General features: G+C 40.7%; 1 protein-coding gene across 1 annotated transcript; it reads left to right on the top strand.

The window, feature by feature from the left end:
• Nucleotides 1-4: 4 nt before the first annotated feature.
• On the top strand, nt 5-26,174 carry AUTS2 (autism susceptibility candidate 2; the record flags this gene model as incomplete). Its single annotated transcript, XM_009574713.1, has 13 exons — nt 5-141; nt 1,742-1,995; nt 2,954-3,174; nt 3,642-3,686; nt 7,731-7,826; nt 9,166-9,237; nt 10,951-10,980; nt 12,576-12,647; nt 16,592-16,733; nt 17,268-17,345; nt 18,755-18,838; nt 19,752-19,974; nt 24,935-26,174. Coding segments are annotated over 13 exons (2,694 nt in total), but the record flags the coding sequence as incomplete, so codon positions are not given.
• Between the last annotated feature and the right edge of the window lie 376 nt (nt 26,175-26,550).

Below are 26,550 nucleotides of genomic sequence, written 5' to 3'. Positions count from 1 at the left end.
CCAGCACCCGCCCCGGCCGCAGTCGCCGGTGCAGCCGGCCCATCCAAACCTCCCTCCGGTGCAGCCCCATCCGGCCTCTCAGAGCCTCTCGCAGCCACTCTCTGCCTATAACAGCAGCAGTTTAAGCCTCAACAGCTTAAGGTAGGCGAACAGAAACGCGTGTGCGCTGGAGCCCCGTGTCTTTGCAGACTTGCTGCCTGGTGGTGATGCTGTACAGTGGAGGAACTGGAGATGAATTAGCTGAAGGAGAGAAGGGACAGCACATCCCGTCCCGTCGGTGGGAAATAAAGGGGACTTTGTGCATTTAACCTTAGTTCCTTCCCTGAACTGAGCTAGGATCACTTTATCTCTGATCTGGTGTTCCCATAAATGCTAGGTATTCTCGAGCGCTGAGTTAATTTGCTTTTACTTTTCCTGACTGTCGTTGTGTACTCAGGTGTTTGGAGGGAATTTTATGCAGTTTAGACCAGGAGAAGAAAATCCCAATTCTTGCAGGTTGGGCTGCTCTCTGAAGGCTAACTTCTTTTACCCTCCCATCCCTGTAAACATCTTCTGCTTTTTCCAACTACTGACATGCCCTAGAGCAAGAAGTATGTTACAGCTGCTGTTGGCCCTGCTGACAGCCTAGCACAAACGGGCTTGCACCAATGACTTCAAAGCTTAATTTTCTCCTGCACTGCAGACACCTTGCAGTCTTCAGTGTTTTTCTCTTCACCTGGCCAAGGTGAGATAAACCTCATCTTTCACAGGGGATAACAAAGCTGAACAGAGAGATTAAACAAGATGTTCACAGGAACCCGTGATGTCTCTGTGAGTCAGGGACCTCAGGTTTCCCCTACTCTAAGCTCATGCTGTCTGCACTAGGTCATCTTCCCCCAGATCTGAGCTTCCAGCAGACAGATGGTATCCTTCAGGACCTGGTAAACCAGCATTATGGTTGCTTCATAGTTTGACTAATGACTGGGAGGTGTTTAAGACTTTGGTTTATTTTTAACCAAAGCGGTATTGCTTGTCTTTAAAAGTCACTGCAATAGAAGCGTGTCGTTACGTGAAATAATGACAAGTAGAATGAAGCACTACGTGAATATATTTTAAATACTCATTAGTAGGAAATGAAACCTGAAAAATTGCAACCAGTTGTAATTGCAAGTATTTATTTTGCTGACTCATCTTATCTCTGTATATTGTGGGGATAGAGAGAGGCATTAACTGTACAATAAGCATATATCTTTTGTTGCCTTCTCAACTTCGTTTCACATTTTCTGCAGTCTTTCATCTTACTAAGTCATAGCAAAAAAGATTAAACTTTTATTAATGTGGTGATCACTGATTTTGAGCTTCATTTACCTGAAAACATGAATCAGAAGCAGTGATGTAGAAAGGACCTGGTAATTAAGTAATGAATGCACAGGGCTGATTACTCCTTTGTGTGTCATTCCTACGTTGTTGGAGGGCAGAACATCAACCTCTTACAGAGAGGGAGAATATGTCTCAGGTTTTGGTGTGGAGAGACCACAGGAAGTAAAAGGTACCAGAAGAGGTACAGCAGATGGTTGGAGAAAGGAGTATCACGGTGGAATAGCTAGAAAAGTGAAATAGTAACTTGCATTTGTAATACACAACTTACATTAGTAATGTGTTTAATGTGAGCCGTGCATAGCTTGGTGGGGTTGTGTATGTGTACGTTTGGAGCTTTTCTCTCTTCCGTGCAACGCTTAATTGCTTTTCTTTTCATTAACAGCAGCAGCAGAAGCAGCACTCCTGCCAAGACTCAGGCCCCTCCTCCACACATCTCTCACCACCCCTCAGCCTCACCATTCCCCCTCTCTTTACCCAGCCACAGCCCGCTGCATACCTTCACGCCCACCCTCCAGCCCCCCGCACACCCACATCACCCCAATATGTTTGCCCCTCCTACGGCTTTGCCTCCTCCACCTCCATTGACGTCAGGGACACTGCAGGTTCCAGGACACCCAGCTGGTAGTACTTACTCAGGTAAGAGACAGACGGGTCGTGGCCCGAGCGTGTCTAGGGCAGTGTAGGCAGCCAATTCCCCAGTTTTAGTCAGAATAATTCTTTTTGGTCCATTTGATGATGGTTGGTTGGGTAGAGGCTGTGCTCATCGCTGAACGATTTGGAGTGATACCAAAGCCAAAAAACACCTAAACAAGATGACTTTTCTTCCGCCCTGGGAATGAACGTTTTTGGAAGGCTGTGCTTTTTCCACGTCTGTTTTTTTCTCCCTATGGTAAAAACACACCGGAGTTCATAATGTGCCCACAGAGAATCTGTGACCCCCTTAGCGAACGTCTTTGCTGCAGTTATGGTCTGTGCTCAGCGTTGCTTCCCTGGCTAGAGGGAAGGTCTCCAGTGGCTGTGCGCACAGCGGTCCTGAGCTCGTGCACCTGCAAGATTGTGCGGGCAGGGGGGTGGGATGTAGAGATTTTTATCAGTGTAGAAAATTGTGCTCTTTTATACTTTGACTGTGGGGAGATGTAACATGTCTGTTCCTCCCAGGTCACTGAGAGGGAACTGGGCGAAGAAAGTGGAGGATTATCAGTGTTTGAGTAACACCGTTTTGTGTCCATGCAGCAGGGTACTCTTGTTAGCAGCAGCCACTCGATGTTTACTCACTCCAGGTTACCCGTACCTCCTCACCTATTTAGGACTATGTCCACGACCATACAAATTTATGGAGCACCCTCAGGTTAATGCTCAGAGGAATGCTGTAGTGAAGACAAGCTTGGTGAGAGAGGGGAAATGGAGACTTTCTTCTGTCTCTCAGGCCTTTGGGGAAGATCTGAGGGAGCTTTCTTGCCCTGTACAGTGTTGTGATTTACCACCAGGAGGTTTTAAATACAGCATTGCTACCACAACCAGCAAAAAGTAAGTGGCAGAAGGTCTGGAAAAGTCCCTGAGCTCATGGGGATTTGTTTTGCTGTTTGTATTTCAGAACAAGATCTTCTCCGTCAGGAGCTAAACACGCGATTTTTGGCCTCGCAGAGCGCAGATCGCGGGGCCTCCCTGGGCCCGCCGCCGTACCTGAGGACCGAGTTCCACCAGCACCAGCACCAGCACCAGCACACACACCAACACACACACCAGCACACCTTCACGCCTTTCCCTCACGCCATCCCACCCACTGCCATCATGCCAACGCCAGCACCGCCCATGGTGCGTACCCCAGGCAGAAATGTGAGGATAAGTAGAGCACAACTCTATTCTTTATTACAAAAATTTAAGAATTTGCCAGGTTGCGGGGAAGGAGTACCGCTGCCCAGGTGTGGTTGGGTAGGAGAGGAAGGACTGTGCCCTCCTCGCGATTGTCACATGTGCAGCAGGTTCAGGTGGCAGCGCAGGGGCTGAGGGCCGAGGCTGCTGGCTGAAGGAGCGCTCGTGCTTGGGACTTCCCGGTGCTTGAGTGGTGCACTCTGGTGCCTCCTCCTTTCTCCTGTCTCGTAAAGACCTTGTTTTACTTTGAAGAAAGAAAAATCCCGAACAGTTTCACTGGAAACTAATTTTCTGCGTATTTTTTCCTCTCTGTTGGTTGCCAAATAATAGAGAAGTGATCTTCTATTTTACCAACAGAAGTAAAGCAAGGAAATATAAAGTAACTAGTTTGTGCTTTGATCCCTTTGCAGTTTGACAAATACCCTACAAAAGTTGACCCCTTCTACCGTCACAGTGTGAGTTTTATTACTCTGTTTAAAACTGACTTAACTGCTTTTCTGTGGTGGGTTGGGATCACCACTCAATCAATGGCACAATGTCGAATCTCGCCCTGATCATCCCTCCAGGATTTACCATTATCGTTCTTGGTTGCTTTGGCTTTTGAAGGCTTGCATTCACGGTGCTTGTTTCTGATAAAGATGCAGTATCAGCTTTTCCAATCAAAAGATCTCTTGCTCATGCACCATTTGAAGACAGGTTTGATGTGAAAAAGATGAGACAGAAGAGCTGACTGTTACATAAAGCAGGAGAGAGCAGTAATTTCATCACTGTGTTTCAGTTGTGCCACAAACCCTTAGACTGATATTTTTCCAAAGAAACTTGAAATGAAATGACAAACTATCATACAGATCCTTCAGGGATAGCTAATCTAATAGTTTTCCTAATATATCATATTTTGGTTTATAAAATCTGAAAACTTGTCTTATTCTTCAGATTTCAAAGGCACATCTGATCCTCTGGGCTTGTTACGTTTTGAAAGCTCTGTTTGATGACAGCAACATGAATCCAGCTGTGCACTCGATGTGTTTATCTAAGAGCTACCAAAAATGTTATTGAGATGAACTGATTTTTAATATTCCAGTTAATTGTAAAGCTGCTGCTCTTAAGAGTTTGAATCTACTGATTCATTTGCTGCTGAAATACGGGTTGCATTTCCTCCATCATATTGGCAGAGGCAGGTATCTGGTTGAATATGACAAGAATTTCTAAATCCAATAGTGATATTTTGATGAGAGAAGGAGTACTGCATCAGCACTCAGAAATTTGCAAAGCATTTGGCTGTATGTGTTGGTTTTGCTTAGAAGTGGAACTGGGCAAAAAAAACTGGTTAATACGATAGTGTGATGCTTTTGCTGTACCGATTAAACACAGTTCCTGCTAATAACTCATGCCTGTAGTACATGTGAATAGTCCGATTAATTTCTGACTCCTCATTTGAGTAACTTTAACTGTATGAGTGTGTTTGCAGGATCAGAGCTCTAGGAGTCTTAGGCAAACATTTAAGCCTATGATAATCACTTTTACTCAAGAAGGTAATGCTGCTTATTTGCATCATTGTTTGCAAAATTGCACTCTTACTTGCTGAGCTTTACATGGATTCAAAAGATATATTGTCATCAATGTGGCATGTTGATTCAAGCAAGAACACAGAACTGGGAAATAGGTAAATGAATTTTAGACAAATACAGCACAGAAGTCAACATGTAATATAGGAAACACTGCAAAAGTCTCCAACTGTATATGCTTTTCAAATTCAGTGACATAATCTCCTATAAATCTGGCAGTTACCTGAATTGTAAAGGTCATGGTATTACCCCGTTTAAAGTAAGGCAAGGCTTCACGTCGTTCTGTGTTAGCCAGCGAGCCATGCTATTGAACGTGGCAGAGCTCCACCAGCAGAGGTCTGGTCCATTGTGCCTCCCCTGCCGTTCCTTCAGGAAAGGTTTGTCCTTGTGAAGTGGTTGCAAAATAATCACTGTTGTGTCTGTTGGATATTTAGCAAGCTAATACCAGAAGATCAACATGATGGCTACAAATCACATTGGATTAACAGTCTTTCTTAAACTACAGCAAGGCCATACTAGCCAGGGTATTCCAGTAATCTCTTCTACTATGACTGTAGATTATATAGGTAACAGAGGAACTGCTTGCATCAGTTTCCTGAGCAGCCGTGGTATCAAAAAGCATACTTTTTCTGGCATAAGTGCATACCCGATAGGGCTTTTCCTGTTGTAGAAATATTGTGAAACGGTGGCACTTCCATAGACCTTTTCCTAGTAACAAGGGTTTCCACTATAAGAATTTCCACACCAAGAATTCAGGTATCTTTAAAAAAAGCTGGCAATGTTTTTAAAGCTTGTAAGTGAACTTTGCAGGAGAACAAGGTCTGTTTGAGAGTTAAAATCAATCTACTTTAGAATAGGGAACACAGCTCACATAAAAGCTCATGTAGAGATTTAAAACAGTTTTCTTTCTTGGCATCTTTGATGTTACAATCATTTCTTTTTTGGGAGGGCCTTAGTGTAGCACAGTGAGGCATTACTTTTACCTACAGTTAACGCTGGGTCTAGTTTAATGTTGCATTGCACCTGGCCCCAGGAAAGCTGTGGGTACTACATTGTTCCTTGAAGAAAGCTAGAAGGGGAAAACGTTGCTCAAAAGAGAGGGAGAAAAAGGAAACACTGACTATGAAAGATGTATTTTGAAAGCTGGAGGAATTTAACTGATACAAAGAGATCCTGGAGATACAATATTTATATTTTATTAATAACTCTGACCTTGAGGAAAGGTCACATTTAATTATCTTACTAGTTGTTATAAAACTCTAAGGAAAGCATTCCTCATTATTAGTCATAGCCAATAGAATATTAAGTATTGCGTCTCTTTTCATCATTTGGAATTAGTCCATTACACACAGAATTAAATGCAGAAGACACTGGACGATTTAAAACGCATTTTACTCATTAAAAGTTATTGTAAATGAGGACACGTGTCTCTTAATGATTTCTCAATGCCTACAGTTCAGTATCAACTAATCTAAAAATGCTTTCTGCATCATTGAATGGAGCAGGTCCAAATTAAATAGAATTAAAAACAACAATAGAAATGTGTTATGAAAGGAGACTTGATACCATGCTTTTAAACCAAGAAAATATTTGATACCTCTAAAATACTGAAATACTTTCTCAGCTTTCAGTAAATATAATATGAATAAATGACCTTGCAAGATAAGCTGGTGGAAGGAAAAACGATTAAGAAAAGCGCATACATATGCCTGGCATGAACAAATTCATTAAAACTTTGCGATACTGATTTACTCTGGGATGTGATTTTCTCAGTGTTTGCCCACTCCACATGTCCAGTCTTTTACTTTGCCCAGTCCTGCTTCTGTTCAATTGGCCATTAACTCATTTATTTTGATCTTAAAAGTAGCATACATTAGATTAGATTGATTTTTGATCAGCTGTGTTCAGAGGTGAATTTGTATCAGCCAGATAACCCCTTTAGGTTTTTGGGTGGCAATACCAGCAGAGTTAGCAGCCATCCCCTGTTAGATCCTGAGATTTCATGGTGAGAACATATTTGTAGTGTGATTCTTTGAACCCCTGGCTCCTACCAGAAAGAGTTTTGTGTGTAATCTCAGAGTTTTCCGTGGAATTGGGCGAGTTAACTGTGTTACAGCATGAGTAAAAGATTCACAGCCGGACCACAGAGACAAGATAAGATTTGGATGTTACGGTTTACTTGCTTGTTTCACATGTGTTTGTCTGCATTAGGACAGAACAGCTTTTTTTTTTTTAATTCTTCTAGAACAGATACGTTGGGATCAGTGAGGTCAGTGGAGATGTGCACTTTTTTATGCTTAGTAGTCTGTCTTTATAAAAACAGTACCCTAAATTTTTTGGGGGGGTTCTTCCTCAACATTTTGTTTAAATAATAATTTTTAACAAATCAGATTGTCTCTCTGCTAATACTAGATGTGGCAGGATATCCTCTCAGACAGACTAATGAAGTAAGAATTGTGCGTATTTTCCTCATTTCCTACAGATACCATTAAAATCCTAACGTACTAATGGAGTTTTAATGATACAATATCCTAGAACTCGTAAGGGTTTTTTCCACTTAAACAGTAGATTTCTGAGTCTTATTTGGCTCAGTATTCTGCCTTTCGTCTTGAAATGGCTTGCAAACTGAAACCATTTAAAACCTCTATCCGATTTAAAAATTAATAATTGAAAAAAAAAAATCTCTTACGCTATGGCCTAAATCCAGGGGACAGGTTGCTGGCTTTATGATTTTGGAACTGCTTTTAAGCTCTAAACGTCATGACATTTGTGAACATTTCATTGACTGCTTTAACTAACATTGTTCCAACGAGATCACTTCTTCAATGCTTCTCAGTTTTCTCCATGTACCATTCCCCTTTTTTCAGGAATGCTTTCGCTATCTTGTTCAACTTCCTGTCTTCATTTTGACGTTCTTCTATCTTTTTGTTACAGCTGTTTCACTCCTATCCTCCAGCTGTATCAGGTATTCCTCCCATGATTCCTCCAACTGGCCCATTTGGCTCGCTACAAGGAGCATTTCAACCCAAGGTAGGAAAGGAATTATTTGTGTATCTGTTACTACTCAAATACACTGATGTTGTGAGCCAGATTAGGTTTAGGTTTAGAACATGGTTCAGATTCTGGAGCAATTGAGATCTGACTTACAGCCTAATTCCATGGAGGACAATTGGCTTTTTCCGAACTTACTACAAAGAGAAGTTACTTCTCATTAGCTTTAGATATATCTACATACATTAAAAAAAAAAAAAAAAAAAAAAAGGCATAGTTAACTTTAGAAGCAGTATAATTAGTTCTCGGAGAGTACGCATTTATGTAAGGTCATGTAATAATCAAGATTTTAAGAAATCGTGATCATTATTGTTTACTCATTTCCATAATTATCTCCCAGCTCCACCACAATGGAATACACTGATTTAGTTCTCTCATTTGTGATAGCTAGGATAGATAAATGTGATGAGTTTGGGGTTTTTTTCCTTTTGTTTTCATGAAGTTACTCTTGATTTATAAGTGGGAGGAAATCATATTCTCTAGTCTGTAGTCTTTGCAACTAAAGACTGAAATCAGGACTGAAATTTCTGCAGAGAAGACACCTTCTTTCTTAAATTGGCCCATCCACTGTAATGACTGAATATGTAAATTGCAGTTCATTAGTGGAATTCTTCGTATGTATGGTAATCAGACTGTTAACAACTCTGTTACTTAATTGTTAGTTATACTGTAGTTGATTTCTATTTTTCTTCATTTTAACGTAGGAAGATGCTCTGTCTAAATGTAGTTGTGTTGTTGTTTTTTTCCCACAAAGATGCATTTTGTTATATTAGCTGAATATTTACATTCAAATCATGGGAAAAGCTGTAATTTTTTTCAATGGATGTTGCCTTTTCCAAATAGCCGTATGGTAACAGTTCATTGTGGATGGAGTTCAGATCCTTCTACAGTGACTAAAGAGGTTACTGATGCTTTGTGCATTGACAGTCAGGTTAGCAGTTTTAGCCAGTTCCAGTGCATTATTCATAAGCAGCAGAGCACAAGCTTGGTCCTCCAAATACTACTTTAGATGCCGTCTCATAAGTATGTTGCTTATCAGGTTTTCGATTGTGGAAAGATTTTCCAGTGTAAACAGTCACTGTTCCCTCATGTGTTTTGGATTTAAGTAATGGGAAGTTGGTGGACAATGGAAGTTTGAAAATTGAGATGATAATACATATATTACTAAGTGGATTATAATGGTTATCCTTTCCTCTTTAAAAAGTTTGTCTTCGTTGCTTAGGCCATGTTAATGATAAAGAAGTATTATTTTTCACTTTCTGTTGCGTTTATGTGTTGTGTTACACATTAACACTGTCTCTCCTTGTGGTATTTCTAGACTTCCAATCCTATTGATGTTGCAGCCAGACCTGGAACTGTCCCACATACCCTTCTACAGAAAGATCCACGGGTCTGTAGAAAATGTTGTATTTTTCTCAAGTAAAGCTATTCCTCCTGAAAACCGTTAGTGCTAGAGCTACCATCTTCAATGTGTCCAAATTAACATCCTAACACTGAAGCTTAGTCTGAACTAAACTAGAGAAGTTGTATGAGAACAATTTAAATCCTGATCCTTACTTCTCTTCATCATTAGCAAAAGCAAACGGATACTATATGCAATGGAAGAGCTCTTTCCTTGCTATTAGTAGGCATCCCCACAAGCCCAGGGGTAAAGGCATAAAAGTCCAATTCACTGTAGAAATGTACAAACCTCTTCAAGATTTATGTTTATAATTGTTTTTAATGTGGGTAATGGCAGTTATTCCCTTGGTTACTGCATCATTGATTGCACCAGTGAAATACGGATGCACTTTATTGATCGCTTGGCGCCTCCGGATTTTTGAGTTCTAGCGTATGTGAATAGCATTTATTGTCTCAGCAGTTTGTCTTTTAGCCTTTTTCTGTTCTTTCCAAATGCCCATGGGTCATTTGCATGTTTGGATTAATATACATTGTTTGCAATGAGGAACATCACGCAGTCACATTTTTAGCAGAACTCTCTGACAAAAGCAATGGGGAGGTCTCTTTGAAAGTCCATGTTGTGGTATGGTTCAACTTTGAAGTACAGCAGAGTTATTTTCTTTGGGTTATCCCAAGTTCCAGTACTTTGGTTTGCTCTGAATTGGTGCTGTAATTGAGCTTTATTCCAAAAGGAACCACGTGTTTTTGTTTCTGTTTATTCCATCTAATTGAAAAGATAACTGGAGCCTCCCATCATTATGTCATTTAGCTTTATGGTCCCTTTCAACTTGTAGTGTAGTTTCTATTATTTCAGGATGATGTATTGTGCCATCGCTGCATCACTCTTAGACCTATAAATCTCCTAGTAGTATTGCATTTCAAAAAAGAAAATCCAAAACAAATGAGAAATACCCAATAAATTGAATTTTTTTTCCAGCATTAATTAATGAAATGTGAGTGAAAAAGGAGAATAAGAAAATAATCTACCTCAAAAAAATAGGCCACACAAAAAATAATAATGAGAAAATTGGTTTTTTATACAGCCACATTTACCAACATCTGTTGCAATGTGAAAAACTTTTAAGGCAAAGCCACTTTGTGACAGAGAACATCGGGCAAGCAGGTAGTTGGTAATGGCTATTTGAATGTACAAGTCAAGGACCTAATGCCATAGCCGTTGAACGGACACAGTCACTGGTTTGCAGGGGCACATCTGAAACACCATTGCAGCCCGTTCCGACCCCATTTGTGGGATCAAGCCTGTGAAAAAGTGGCCCTCTCTGCTATCCGGTCTTAAAGCTGAGCAGCTTTAAAAGATGAGAACAGAAGTTTGCCCAAAGGATAGATCTGTGTTTTTCTTCAGAGTAGTTAACCAGCCATTTTTGTAGCATTAAATCAACAAATTAATGATGATGCCAGAGGACAGAGCGCTCTGTGTGAGGCTTGTTTAGTTGCTTGTCAACACTTAGGTAGAACAGCCATGGGGGGAGGGAGACCGGCTCGAATACGGAGGCTAAGGACTAATTATTATCCAAAAGGGCTTCATTTGAAAGTAAAATTACACATTTTAATTTCATCTCTTAATGAAGCAATACAAATTTGTTAATTAGAGCAATTGTTTGAGTGACAGGCATGTAACCAAGCTGTCATTTCTTCTTCACAGTTGACAGATCCGTTCAGGCCCATGTTGAGGGTAAGAAATCTTCATGTGATACAGTTTGTCAAGCTTGTCTCAGTCCCCACCGGGTTCAAGCAGCAGACTAATTATAAAGCCATGCCATGTTTCATCTTGGTATTTTACACCGTGTTTGCTGAGCAGCATGGTCAGTCCTTCTTTGCATGCATCTTGTGGTCACTCGAGGAAAATACACAGTTTCAAAGTTGGAAGTTTTCTGTTCTTCTCATGCAACCCCCTAGCAGGAATTCTAGAGGTTAAATATTGATAATGCTTCTATCACACTGGCTTACAAGGTTTCCTGAGCCAAATCCTACAGACCTATCCTGGCAGCGATCCCTTGTCATTTCACTGGAGACTGAATGATCTTGCTTTTTATTATTTACTGTGTGTTTTCAGTGTTATTCAGTATGGTACTTTCTACCCAAGTATATTCTGTCAAATATAGACAGAAAATCCACTTCAAACACAAAATATTTTATAAATAAGGATCAAAAGATCCAGTCTTTCAGTGATCCAAAAGGTTTTTTGTTAATTTTTCAGTGTGTTCAAGAAGATCTGTATTTTAATTCTACTGACCAAATGAACTCGTTAAATCACTAGCACAGCCAGTTGCTGTGAATATGCAAAAGGCTTGAGTTTAGGGGAGTATGTGTGAGATGGGTTTTATTTTTTTGTGGTTTTTAATTGTTGGTTGATATACACCTCGGAGTAGAAGGCAGGCCCTATGCCATAGTTTGTGAAACATGTAAGTTACCAGTAGCTTGAGAAGCTTCTTGAATTCCTGTGATTATTTTTAAGTCTGCAGGAATCGTTAGTTGTGTAGTTAACTATAGACCCCTAAATAACAAAATTGGAGAAAGTATATCCTGAACGAGTCTTTTCCAGACAAGGTTTCCAGGTGTCCTGGAAATGGAGTACAAAATCAACAAGAAAACCCACATAGTAGTCTCTGGTTCTTTCCTCCCTCTCTCCTCCCCATGACTGAAAAGCATGGTGACAGGAAGGATGCAAAGAGCTTTCCCAGAGTGAATTGACTGACCTCCAATTTTTGCAGTATATTGATGAGCCAAAGTTTTGGAGGTACAGACCAGCAATTATATGAGGGAGTCAGATTCATTTTGAAAACCAAAGTGATCTTTTAAAGTGCTTTCATTTTCATCTTTTGGTGGAAAAGCTAGTCTTAGAATAGCTGCACTTTTGGAAATGAACTCAATGTACAGTTGTGCAGCAACCCAGCTATGCAGAGCAGCTGCTAACTGGGAGACAGTTTCATTGATTTCAGCAACACAAGCTGCATTCTCAGCCAGTGACATCAGAAGATAGCAAGAGTGCGTAAAACCCAAGCATGGAGGAGAGTGACCAGAAGCATTCCTGGGTATCCAGATAAACTTCTTAGCAAGGGGCAAATTGTTTGCATATCTAGTTTCCGAAGAGGACGGAAGAGGAAGGCACTGAAGGGAGACCCTTTGCTTTCAGTCATCTTGGCCTGGGGAATCCCGTAGACCAAAACACAGTGGGCTAAGAGTTGACAAGAGTTGCTATGACTAGAATAAAGCATCACAGGTTTTTGAAAGTTACTGATCCATGTCGTATCCCTTTGTTTTTTCCAGAAACCTGGAAAGTGGTGCGCTATGCATGTTCACATCGCCTGGCAGATATACCATCACCAACAGAAAGTCAAGGTCAGTCTTTTGGGCACACCTGCATTTCAGATGAATGGTACAGTGCAAACCTGTGAGAGGAAGAGTTTGCTTCTTGCTGTTAGCAGTTCTATGCCACGGCTAATGCTTTGTTAAAGTAACCATATGTAGCGTTGTAGTATAACCTGCCATAGTGATGGCATATTGGAATTACAAACCGAAAGATAGAGTCTCAAAGGAATGTCTGTGATGCCGCGGAGCAAGGACACCAGATCTTAGGCGATAACAACCAGTTTGTAGCTAGGAAGAGCTAAATGGGTGTGCCTGTGAACTACAACATTGCTTTTATTTATGGCTGAGGACACAAACATATCAAGATTAAATTTTTTTAAGTCTGGAGAAGCTCGGCACGTGTATCCCATTCCTCTTATTAATGTTCACAGACAGAAGAGGGCACAGGAAGATTTCTCCTGTCCCTACGATGCTTTATCCAATATGGCTGCACAGGCTCCCATCAGTCTTTTTTCACAACCCGTCTTACAGGCTGGAGGTTGGCACCTGCAGGTGTCTGGGCTGGTCAGGCAGACACAGCCTCTCAGATGTAATGTTATCCAGACACTCTCTCGTTGCACTGAAGGTAAAGGGGTGGAAATCTTTTCTTCGTTATACATGCTTTGAGACTTCAAGGGTAAGGGCCATGGCCAGTTTAGGCTCTCCTGAAACAGATATCAGAGAAAACCAAATAATTTATTCATTTAATAGTTAGGTCTTTCCATTCTTACTTTAACTGTATTTTCATTGCACATGGACTCTGTGAAGAAGGTTTCTTTCCCTTTATAATATTTTCACTGTACTTGTCACTGAAAAATTCTGTGTTGCTCCTGAAGTTTTTCAGTAAGTCAGGAAAGGTTGGTGTTCTTTACTGTTCATACTTGTACTTCGGGAGTCAATAGCTTGCGTTAGAAAGTAAAATTAACAAGGAGTCCATAGCACTTTGCAGTCTGTGTATGCAATTGAATTGCATAAGGTAGTGCTGTAAGAATATGAAGATGTTGAACAGCTACTAAAACCTGCAGCTAATAGAGTTTAAAAATAACCCTTTTAAACAAGGTTGACAGGTTAATTTGCTGCAGTAGACATATCTCTCTTCTCTGCTTCCTTATGTTTCCCCTGCTAGTGATCTTCATTCATCTTCCCATTATCAAAAAAGACAAGATTATGGACCTAGAGAGTTATATGTCCTTTTTTTTATTTTATCGAAAAGGTATTTTCTTGAAATGAAATTATTATTCCCATGTTATCTATGTCCTTTGAATCTTCCTTGATTTGATATTCAGATAGAGGTCATGCTGATGTATTTATAACTCATAGTAAATGCCATTTTCATGCAGCCATTTCTTTTACCTAATACTTTTCTACCTTGCGTGTTAAAAAATAGGAATAAAGTCCAGAAGTACAGGAAAGGATGTAACTTGACTTTTCGAGGCTGTGCGTGATGATAATTTCAAGAATAATTGGGAAATGTATTTTACTATCTCAGTTCAGTCAGAAAGTTAGGTATGGTCTACAGTCATTAAGGCGAGTTGGTTTATGTGCCCATGGGCTGTCAGACTCCCACACGGGAATGAAGTCCCCCCTCTGTGTGCGACCATGAAGTGTGCAATCTCTGGCTGAAGGCTCATACAGAATGATTTCTCCTTGTAGCCCAAGGCTATGAAGGTGCCTTTTCTTCTGCACAAGCTGAAGACACTGCCTGACCGTAGAGCAGGGAATAAAATATATTTACTCAGAGATTTCAAGTTTGCATGCGGTGCCACCAGACTGCTTGCAAAGTATGGAAGAATTGGTAACTATCTGGCCCACTAGTAATTGCTTGCAGAGGGCAACAGCAGACACTGAAGAAGCAGGCAAGATAGGAAACTTCAAAACACAACCTTCCTGACCCCAGGAAAAATTACATGCAGCTGTGGATGCTGTTAGCCTGCCTATACCTCTGCACCAAGACACAGTTCAGACCTGTGTAACCTGTCTGCACACCCAGGGAATTCCTCAGATGAAGCCAGGATTGCATACCAGCTCTGGGCACAAATCAATTTTACGCTCCTTCTTAGACTGACCAGTGCGTTTCTGGCCTGAACTCAAGAGAGAATTTATGCTCTGTAATTGTCCCCCTCTCTTTTAGGAAAGGCCTTATGACCCAATCTAACATGCCATGAAATTAGTGCAGACATTTATGTTGATTGTAGTGGGCTCTGAGCTAAGGTGTTACACATTTGCTGAACTTCAAATACAATACATTCATAGGATTATCATCAAGAGGGGTACTCTCCTGAACAGTGACTGGGGATAAAATAAATATGATCAATTTTCTTTGGTACTCTTTTAAGGTGAACCAACACATTCAAAAATCTTTTAACACATCAATGATATTCCTGTTCCTCTTCAGATTTTTTTCAGGAGATTTTTTCATTATTAGAACAGCACTGTTCGTATGGCTGCAATTAAAGTTTCAGCCAGCTTTTGCTATTCTGAGTAATGCCTGTCAGAGGTTTATGACTTGGTTGTTAAAAAAGAAGAATAAAAAGAGTTCACAATATAAAAATCTGGCACGCAGGCTTCAACTGAGGCATTTGTATTTTCTGAACTTTTTTTTAATTATTAAAGCACTACAGTGTTACTTCCTTAAAAGACATGACCTTAACTTGGCCATCTCTCCTATTTCGGTATTTTTGCGGGCCATTATCTCAAAACATTGATAAAGCCTTTTTTTTTTGCCTGCCTTTTTTTTTTGTTGTTGTTCTCATAGCAACATAGACATGTTACTAGCACTTGAGAAACAGCTACTAGGCATGCACATTAACTTGGTCATAACTTTTTAATATGCGTATTTATATCATTGTAATAGTCAGTACTCTGAGCTGGCACAGTATTAAATACTGATTTATAAAGCATAACATGCTCCAGAATTACTGTTCAGATGTACTGGTTCAGTGTTCATGTTTGTAAATCCTTTCAGCTGACCTGCACAATTAATCAGCAATCTGTGTTTAGGGAGTTCTGGCAGCACAGGTAATTGGGAATTTGGTTTTCCTCTTCATTCTATAAAACTATTGAAGTAGGGACCACTGAAACTAGTACATGGCACAAAGAAGAGCCCATCCTTCATTCACTTATCATTTACAATACAGCTACCTCAGCAAATTGACCTTAAAAAAGGAAGTCTGCTGATTCTGACGCCATATAAATAAAGACAGCGACATACAGTGCTTTGAATCTGGAGTGCAAGCAGTCAAAATGGGACTTCAGTTCTTCAGACTCAAATACGCTTCATCCGTAATTTGATTCATTTTAGCCCCTAGCTTGCTCAGTTGCAGTCTGAGAGGCACTGAAAGATATACTGCGTCGAGTTTCTTGATTGCGGCTTCACATTTAAAATCAATGGTTCAGGTGTCCATTGACTTGTCTCTGCCCTAACTGTCTGGCAAGGGACTCCTGCAGCGGGAAGAGGGTCAGCTGGCAGCTGTGCCTGTTGCAGTTGATGCTTTCACCCGGCTTTTAACATGCCTGCCCACCTGGGATCAGGTCCAAACTAACATTTCTCTTCGGCTTTGCTTTTATTATTTTAAGACAGACCTATTCTTACAGCTAAGCAAGTGTCTGAGGCCTCTTCAAAGATTTTTATGTTTGTTCTTTAAGTCAGGTCTGTGCTGAAATGCTTTGGTCCAGAGGGATGGATGTGAGCATATGTGAAAACACTGTTAAAATTTGCGGGAAATGTGCATTGGGAGCCTGAGATTTTCTCTCTCTGCCTTAGATCCTCCTTCCAGGAAAATAGCTGTGCGCCTATGCTCAGGATCCCAAAAACTAATACACTTGTTAAAACATCAGTTAGTATGAATAAATTGCTATACCCACATCATTCTGAAGGTGCCTTTTATGGCTATCTTTTAGGACAGTCTCTTCCAAATCCTGTTTTTACATTTCAGAAACAGATGCAGTCTGATCCGCACAAGCTGGACTTCGGCCTGAAACCTGAATTTCTGAGCAGGCCACCAGGCCCCAGCCTTTTTGGAGCCATCCACCACCCCCATGACCTGGCCCGGCCCTCGACTCTCTTCTCCACAGCCAGTGAGTACTGAGAAGTGAAATCTCCTCCTTGTGGCATGCTCATTAAAGTGCTAATCCTTGCCATATTAAAAGGAAATTTCCCATGTGCTTTGGCTTATGAACTCTCTGCATGCAAGACATGCCAGGAGCTATTAGTCTATTTGATAAACACTTCAAAATTATTCTGTAAGCTTTTAAAAAAGCCCAACCTGCTGAAATGCCATACAGGTAGTAAATGGAGGAACATTTCTTCACACAGTGATGTCTGATGCATCATGGAGATGACAGGTTGGAAATATGCTGTATTTTACATGCTCTGGTTTTTTTCCGTACTGAAACATTCCCCGCCACCCCGCATATACTCTAACTGGGAATTTCTGTTTAGAAAAGCAGCTGCTATTTGCATAGGATCCTGACCTGAGAGCCCCTGCCCGGTGTACAGCAATCTCTGCTCACGTGAGCTGCCATTTAAGAAATGATAGCCAACCCCAGAGCAGAGTTAGTCCCTTTCTGAGCTTTTGCTAGGAATTCACGCCTTTTGCTTTGTTTTGGCAGGTGGGGGTCATCCAGCCGGCACCCCTTTCGGCCCACCACCTCACCACAGCAACTTTCTCAACCCAGCTGCTCACTTAGGTGAGTTCTCACCGCAGCTAACCAATGGTGAATACAACTCAGAAGTAACACACATTGACCATTGAGAGCATTAAAGGTTGCCCACGTGGAGACTCTGAGTATCCTGCCTACTTAACCTTTACAAATTGTGCATTTTAGCCATTTAATTTTAGTCATTACCCAAGTAGCAGTTCTAAATACACATAACAGTATCACTGACAGCATTTTTTGAAATACTTCTGAAAACAGTCTGGACGTTAGAGAACTGTAGTGACACGGCTGGTTAGGTTTCACTCTATGACTACAGTTTATAACCAGTCAAAAAAAATGCCTTAAGATTAAGCCTTCGGTTCATAGAGGTGTTTCTTTCCTAACTCCTACTTAGATGTCTGCTTTTCCATTTAAATGAGTGGGAAATATATCCTTAAAATATTGTGATCTGACCTCAAATTTGTCTGTTAGTGAAAATTAGTGAATACGCATTTAAAAATGGAACCACCCAAGTTACCAAATGTTGTTATTTCCCTTCTAACTTACTGATGTTGTAAGAAGGTGGTCTGCTGCCTGCGGGAGCATCTGAGATCAAGACTCTAAATTGACATTTTATTTTACGTAGGGAAGGATTTGGGAGGGTCACCAAATTGGTACAGCGAACTCACGATGTAGGTTTATCATTCTGCACTTAGCTGCCTATAGAAAATGCTAGGTTTGGTCTTCCTGTTCTCTGTGCTGGTATTTATCAGAAGTAATTTCATCAAAATCATTAGACTTCTCCAAAGTAAAGTGAGAGGAGAATATTCTTCATATGACTGACTTACAGTCTATATGCATTAACTACAAAAAAAAATTATTCCAGTATTTTTCAGTCCGTACTGGTTTTTCGTATAGTATTAGCAATAAATACCAAGAGAATTACAAAATGTTCAGGTCAGCATGACATATCAGCATAATAGGACATTTTATTTATATCCTGGCTGTGGTTTAGGAGACATGGCCTGAAGGTGTTTGGAGCACAGTTGCCAGAGTTAATAATAGTCTTGCTAGCCAGGGACATTTCCTGAGAAAGACCACAGAATTGAATTGGACGGGAATAAAAGGAAACAAAAATGGAGACGTTTGCAGGTTTTAAATGAAGTAGCTACTTATGCAGAAGTACAGGCCTCAATACCGTGTATATTTTAACATCTTGTTTTACTTCGAAAAGGAAGTTTTTGTAGTAAAATGATCCCATGCATACTGTCATTGGGAAAAAAAAAATTTTATGCCCCACCCCCTCACAATCACTGCTGTGTTGTGGGAGGATGATGTTCAACTACCGATGGGCGCAGACTGAGCTTTCATACAGACGTAATGCAGTTGGATAACACTCTGATGCTTTATCATAATTACCGACATGCCAGTGAGCTTCAGCTGTTTCCGTTGGTTTGCAGAGCCTTTCAATCGACCGGCTTCCTTCAGCGGTCTCACTGCAGTGGGTAGTAATGCCTTCGGGGGACTCGGGAACCCGACAGTCAGTGAGTAGCCTCTTTGTTTATGAATTCTTGTTTGCTGTGTAATTCAGGATATTGAGTGATGGTGACTGTTTGCTGTCTTTTTTACCAGTTGCTTAGCCCACATACCACTAAGAGATGGGAATTTGAAAAGAGACCTTTTTTGTCTAAATAACATCATTTTTTAGTGATCAGTAAATTATTTTCTTGTAGTTACTTAATAGTTTGGGTTCACATAGTGCTAAATGTCACCATTACATTGTTCAGTTTAAAAAAAAAAAAAAAAAGACTATAGAACCTATGAGTCTAAGGAGTTTGTGAAATTTCTCATGGTTTTGTTGCATGTTCAAAAATAGTTAATGTGTACAGGATCCCTAGCTGTGGATGGGAACTTTTTTTTTTTTTCCTTTCTCACCAGTAATCCAGGACATGTGCCTGGAAAAGATCACTAACCTGCATCTATTTGTCCAGGATCATCAACATTTCTCTAGATTTGGCCAGTCACAAAAGATCATCCTTTTAAAATCACTCTCTTTCTTCATACTTCAAATCTGGCATGATTTCAATCACATATCATTTTACTTTGGTTCAGGATCGAATGCAACAAGTTCCATTATTTATAGTCCATATAATGGTCATTTCCTGATGTCTCCAAAATATTTGGAATAAGGATCATTGTCACTTTTATCTTACTAATTCATCCCTTGTCAATTTTATCCACAGCATTTCCCTTTCCAATTAAAACAGCTGTCAGATGCCTGCCCATTTTTAGGAATGAGACCCTCTAATGAATCTCTGTTAATTTCCTTTCCTTTTCCAGCTCCCAATAATATGTATTCATTTTAACTCTGAGTGCTGTAAAAGTTTTTTTGGTAAGTACCTTCACTAGAGCATACCTTTTTCTTAAACCTTTTTGTTTTCCACTTCACCATTTCAGCACCCAACTCAATGTTCGGCCACAAGGATGGCCCCAGTATGCAGAGCTTTAGCAACCCTCACGAGCCCTGGAACCGACTGCACCGAACTCCTCCTTCGTTCCCGACCCCTCCGCCCTGGCTGAAGCCAGGAGAGCTGGAGCGCAGTTCATCTGCTGCAGCTCATGACAGAGATAGAGATGTAGATAAACGAGACTCATCTGTTAGTAAAGATGACAAAGAAAGGTACGAAAGAACACTTCCAAGAATTGTCTAGTTCAAAGCTTGGGGCTCTCTTCCGCTTTTAACCCTTCCCAGCCTGGCACATTGTTAAACCAGAGCTTCAGTAGAGGGACACCTGGAGAGCTGACACCATTGCTGCCTGCGACGTGAGGCACTACGGAAGATGCAGGTTTCTAATGCAGGTGTTTCCTACTGCATCTGTTTCTCTTCTCACTTGCACCGCACTTCATTAGAATGAGCTTTGCTGGAGCAGAGTTCAGGCAGTGTCAAGTGAGAATAGAATCAGACCCACACCCCCACATACCTTGTGGGTCACATTTTCTTAGGTCCTTTGAAGACTTAACATGTAGATAGGTGCCTGACAGGATGAAAAAAGATTATAAAGTCCATCAGACACATATCTGCACCTTTGAATACTTAAATAACTTTGTAAATCTGACCTTGTCTGCAAAACAAGTAATGCTATCTCCCTCCTCAAAAATGGACTGACCAGAGGGACCACTGATAAAGTTACAAAATTATAACACCATGAAATGCACCAGATATGTCATGTTCCAATACCACAGCAAGTTTCAGTGCATGCAGTTCATTAAATCAACCTTAATTCCCCTCAAAAAAGCCACACACACAGGCACTGCTGTTATACACCTTCAAGCACAATTTTTATTCAGTGTTTTACATGGACTTGCACGCTAACATGTCCAGGCTGGGAAGGGTTAATGTAAGTAAAACCTGGTCATATTTTTTTTGTCAGGACTGTTCCCATTATACAGTTAACTCAGTAACAATTCCTCTTAACATTTAAGTACCAAATTAAAAGAATTTGCCATTCAGCAAGTGTCATGCCTTCCTTGAAAAATGTAGAGAGGATGATACCAGCTTTTTCAGTTGTGGCTTAATGGCTTTCCTGTTAAGTTTGCACATTACTTTACTACATAATGGCTATTTGTTTCTAATTTTTTAACATAAAAGAATATTTAGGAGATGTGCTTTTCTGACTTCTCTGTCACTAACCCAAATATACGCATTAGTAGCCTTTTCTAAAAGAAGTTATGCTAACACATTAGATATTCTAAAAATACATTTAAGAGCTTTTTATGTTACTGTAAAATGTGAAGAGCGAGTCAAACTACAGATCTTTTCACCTACATTTTCCATTTGGAATATTTTCTGTTTGATAGCATAGCTTCATTATTTTCATGTCTGATGTTAATGCTTCAAAATAAATTGCTGTTACAAATTGGGGATTCTGTCCTGCAAAATGCTTAAGCATGTGAGTAACTTTACTGGCTTGAATGGCAAAGTATTTTTGTTACTAATGATAATGGGTAGTCTTCAGAATTATGTGATTATTTCAGTGCTGTTTTGTTGTTTTCTTATGAAGTGTTACTGCTGAAGAAAATCCCTTTCAGAAAAACATTCCTTGCAAGCTGCTTTGGCATTGCCTGAACTCCATATCATAGCTCAGAACATACTTATTTTCAGTAATTTGAGAGCTTAAAAGTAAGCGTCATTCATACTTCATACTTCTGCACAATTATGGCTACCAGTTTAGTACAATAGTGTTTTCGCCGATCTAGTGTTGCTGTACATCCATCTCTGTGGTTTTGAAGAGTTCTACTTTGCAGCATGCTCACACTGTTGCCTGTATGAGAAGATGCTGAGAATCCCTTCCCATACGTGCTCCCTATGTTGATAACGTCTGGAGTAGTTTGTGAGCCTCTCATACCTATTCTTTTATCTTCACACCCAGCGGAGTGAGGATGTAGCCCTGCTTTCTAGTTGAGGTCCCAATCTCTGTTACCTATTTTAAGCTAATTTGCCCAAACAGGAAGAACTGGGAATCATGCCCAGAGCTATGATTTCATCTCAAAATCATCCTGTCATCAAGGGTCTAACTTTATCAGCCCCCCAAATGGACCATCCAGCCAAAAGCATGCATCTAGATTTCTTCTGTAATCAGTGGAAAGGTACCTCAGAGGTACCTCTTAGCTTGGCTCTTCCCCATCTAAGATCGGTATTAGAGTGGGGTGCAATGACTAACTGGTCGCTCTTCTTGGGTAAGCTGTGTGGCCAGTGCATCGCAGCCCCCTCCCAGCTAGATTGAGATAAGGTAAATCCCTCAAGGTAGCTTAGATAACACAAAACTACAACCTGTGAACCTTTCCTAGGTGCAGAACTGGCTGGGGAGTTACACTGCAATGTCCTGATTGGTGCCCACTTTCTCCTGGAACATCGTTTGCAGTTGTGGAGGTTTTTTTTTTTTTAAGGACTCTGTTACTCCAGCCCAGCGTCAGAAAAAAATCAGTAACAATAGCTATTGTGAAAAATAGGATTTGTTCCTTCTCGGTGATACTTTGTTTGAGATGTCACTGAGCAATTCTGTTCTAATAAACGACATTTATGTGTATGTAATTCTATGTGTATGTACTCGGCATAAGATACTCAGTATCTTTCAGTGTCGCATACAGCCTCAAAACATACCTTACTTAGTAATAAGCTCATTTGAGAACATGATCTTAAGTTTCTTCTTTGTGGAGACGGAGGCTCAGAGCTGTTCCCGTATTAACCTAAGGAGCCCTTGACAGATCTGAGGATAAAAAATTACTCCCTCTCTGACCACTGAACTACATGTAGTTCACTTAAGTGAGCTATATAATGAATAGCCTCTTGAGATAATACCATCACTGTAAATGAATAGGATGAAATTGGCAAAGGAATATGTTATTTTGGTTGCACATATATTTTTCTTTAGTTACAGAAAATGCCTGTTATTTTCTCTAAATTTTATGTATAATTTAAAATACATCAATTACGTATAAAATTGATTAAATATCAGCAAAAGGACTCAATGAGCTCTCCTAGTGAAATAAAACAATTAAAGGTGCCCTCCGAACTAGTCCCATGAGCAAAATAAATGAAAGGCTAGGTATTGCAGAGTCCACAAGCCAGTGCTTTCCCAGGAAAGTAAAAGAATCGAGTCTTCACGTTGAGGAGCCTTCATTGGAGTGCCTTGACTTGGTCTCACTGTGTCCAAATCTGGAAGCTGATAAATCAAATGCCTCAACTTTTGGTGGAAAGCAAGAGCAGGGAAATTAGAGCCAGGACACATTTTCCAGACTGTTTAGGGCACAGTCCATCAAAGCAGAACCTGATACCAAGCAGTTAATTGGTAGTCAGTGCAGGCTAGGCAGTTCTGGTATCAAATGCTCCAACTTAGGAATGTTTTCTAACAGTCACATTCTGGACTCTCTGAGGTCTCTCAGACATGGCCCATAAAATGACAGTTTCAACAATTCAGTCTAGACACAGCAAAAGATGCGTCTGCTGAGGTTATAATAATAAGTTTCCTTTTGAAAGATATTTTTCCTGCAGTTACTGCAGTTTCACCATCCAAAAATACCTACAGGTAGAAATCTTACGCAGTTCAGCTCCGCAAAAAAGCAGGTAGCAGAAATTATATAGGTGAAGGAGCAAGTATCCACTTCAAAGTCACTCTCCGAGTTGCCCTTCAGCCAGCCAGTATTGCTCATCTTGTCCAGAGTGCATTTCAGCCTGCTGTCCTCATCCGAGCGTGTTCAGGTTATGCTTTGCTAAGCAGAGACTGCAGCACCCGAAGAGAAACATGTAAATGGGAGCTAGTTGGGACTTCAGAGGGCCTCGCTGCTTATCCCTCACTTTTGCCTTTAACAGCACATTGTCCATCACCCCGCATGGAACAGAATTTCCATGCTCAGCAAACAGCACATGTCCAACACTGAATATCTGGAGCTGTCTTTATGGAAAGACTCCCAACTCAGAGATCAATTGACATTAGTGAGAGGTTAAAATCATTGGAACTGAGGAATTAGATTTACCTTATGAATTTGATTCATTTTAAATACGAAAGCTTTTCTACTTAGTATTGCCCATATTAACTCCTGGTCAGCACTGCTTTCAGAAAATAGTTGTACAGGATCCATTCACATATTTAGGTTTTTGTCCACTGACAGACAATTATTCTCTCATCTTTTGTGCAACATAAATAGGTTTGAAAGATGGAATGAATTCACAATATTTTGAGACTTCCTGCCATTGGCAGGGAGATGCATTGGTCCTGTCTCTGCTCTGCTTGCTCTACCCTAGAAATGGGAAAGGGTTGGTAATCTGGAGAGCGACTGACTCCAGAGAGATGATGTTTTCAGAGCTAGCCTGAATCATGGGCATATAGAGTAGACTGATCTCTGCTGAGGAAGTAGATACATAATCTATGCATGATGGCCACCTCTATTAAAACACCTCCACTGAGGTTCATTACATACTTAGAGAAGTGCCTACCTGTTCAGAGAGGTGGATTGTCTCCATCAGTACTGGTGTCTTGAGAGGTTTTTGTTTTCGATTTTAAGAAGTACATTGAATTGTGAGAAGTAAATTGAAAAGCTAGAGGATTGAAGAGAATAGAGATAAGAGATTAGTAACGTACGTAGGCCTAGAAATTTTTCTAAAAGTCAGTTGAACAAAATGTCATCTATTTTCCCAAATGTATTCTTAATAGAAGAAGCAGGTAAAATACTATTAACCATGTAATTTGGGTTTAACTGCCTCACTTCTTTTGGATGAAATTAGTGTGTTTTTATTTTTCTCTCTCTTCTTTGCTAACAGTTAAGGCTGTTGTCTTAGAAATACGTGTACTAGAGCTAAATTCCTTTGGGAGCCTTCTATGGACTTCAGTGTTTGAAATCTCAATCAGATCATTCACAAAGCAGCTTCAGGGATCTTCTTCTGTGTCGAGATCATAGAATAGGCCTAGTTTAGAGATGGGATGTTCTTCTGGTGTTTTGGGTGTGCAAAAGGAACAGTGTGTTTAATGGTGCATGTTACTAGCTTTCTGCAAAGCAACAGGTATGAAGTCAGACACCCTAGATGCTTTGTTTTATTTGCAGCGTTTCTCATGCCTTCATTTTTACACTTTTCTTTCTTCTAGGGAGAGCATTGAGAAAAGACACTCCAGCCATCCTTCGCCAGCACCTATCCATCCAGTAAACTCCCTCGGACATAATCGCAGCTCAAATGAGCAGATCAGGAGCCATCTGAATCCCGAGGTTCGAGAAAAAGAGAAACCCAAAGAACGAGAGAGGGATCACTCCGAATCTCGAAAGGAAATTAATGTTGAAGAGCACAAGGTGAAGGACAACTATATTTCGGAGAAAGAAGGCCTGAGCCATGAAAGCCGAGTGGTGGAAGAGTCTAAGCAAATGCCCAGGGTTCCTTCACCCTATGCTAGGCCCCCTGTTGTGGACAGCACCAGGCCTAATAGTACTTCAAACCGTGAGGCTGAGAGGAAGAATGAGCCGGCGTATGATAATCCGAAGAAAAGCAATGAAGTCAAAGTGAAGGAGGAACGAAAGGAAGACCATGATGTTCAACCTGAGGGACCTCAGACTCATAGGTCATCTGATCAGCCACCACCTATATCTACATCTAACGTCCATCCAAGTCCTTTAGTGTCTATGCCCATGACTGTAGGTGTAACTGGTATACATCACATGAACAGCATCAGTGGCCTGGATAGGACTCGCATGATGACCCCTTTTATGGGAATTAGCCCAATTCCTGGTGGAGAACGTTTCCCCTATCCTTCTTTCCACTGGGATCCAATGAGAGATCCCTTAAGAGATCCTTACAGAGAGCTAGATATTCATCGGAGAGACCCCCTGGGCAGAGACTTTTTGCTAAGAAATGACCCCCTTCATCGTCTTTCTGCGCCAAGGTTATATGAAGCAGACAGGTCATTCAGGGATCGGGAACCTCACGACTACAATCACCACCACCATCACCACCACCCTCTCTCTGTTGACCCTCGACGTGAGCATGAGAGGGGCAACCACTTGGATGATCGGGAACGGTTGCACATGCTCAGAGAGGACTATGAACATGCACGCCTGCACTCAGTTCACCCTGCCGCCTTGGATGGGCACCTGCCTCACCCAAGCCTAATCACGCCAGGACTTCCTAGCATGCACTACCCCAGAGTCAGTCCCCCAACGGGACACCAAAATGGCATCCTCAATAAAACTCCCCCCACAGCAGCTCTCAGTGCCCCTCCACCTCTTATTTCTACTCTGGGACCTCGGCCTGGGTCTCCCAGAAGGACTACTCCTCTGTCAACAGAGATGAGAGAGAGGCCTCCTTCTCACACCCTCAAGGACATTGAGGCTCGATAAGCAGACTGAGACTAAATAAAAACCAGAGAAAGAGGGACAGAACATTGTAAATGAACATAATATAAAGACCTTCTTACTAGTCATTGATACAGACTGGGGATGTGACCCACTGTACAATATGTATAGACCTGAGTGCAAAGATTTTGAAATGGTTTTTTTGTATATTATATGTTGAAATTTTCCAGATCTTTTAGCCAAGTCCACATGTTCCTTGTGTCTCCTACTCTATTTTATTTCTAGTTTAAAAATTTCAAAATTTGAACTGAAGAACAAGACATTAATCTGAATGATTTGACTAGAAACAAACCACCATCAATGTCAACCATACACAAAGCTCTTTCAGACCAGAAGTGAAGACAATTGTAGATATTTATGT

Source organism: Fulmarus glacialis, unplaced genomic scaffold (assembly GCF_000690835.1).
Source record: "Fulmarus glacialis isolate BGI_N327 unplaced genomic scaffold, ASM69083v1 scaffold13333, whole genome shotgun sequence".
Taxonomy (NCBI): Eukaryota; Metazoa; Chordata; class Aves; order Procellariiformes; family Procellariidae; genus Fulmarus; species Fulmarus glacialis.
Note: the sequence above shows the minus strand (reverse complement) of the source record. Positions and strands in the feature narration are given on the sequence as shown.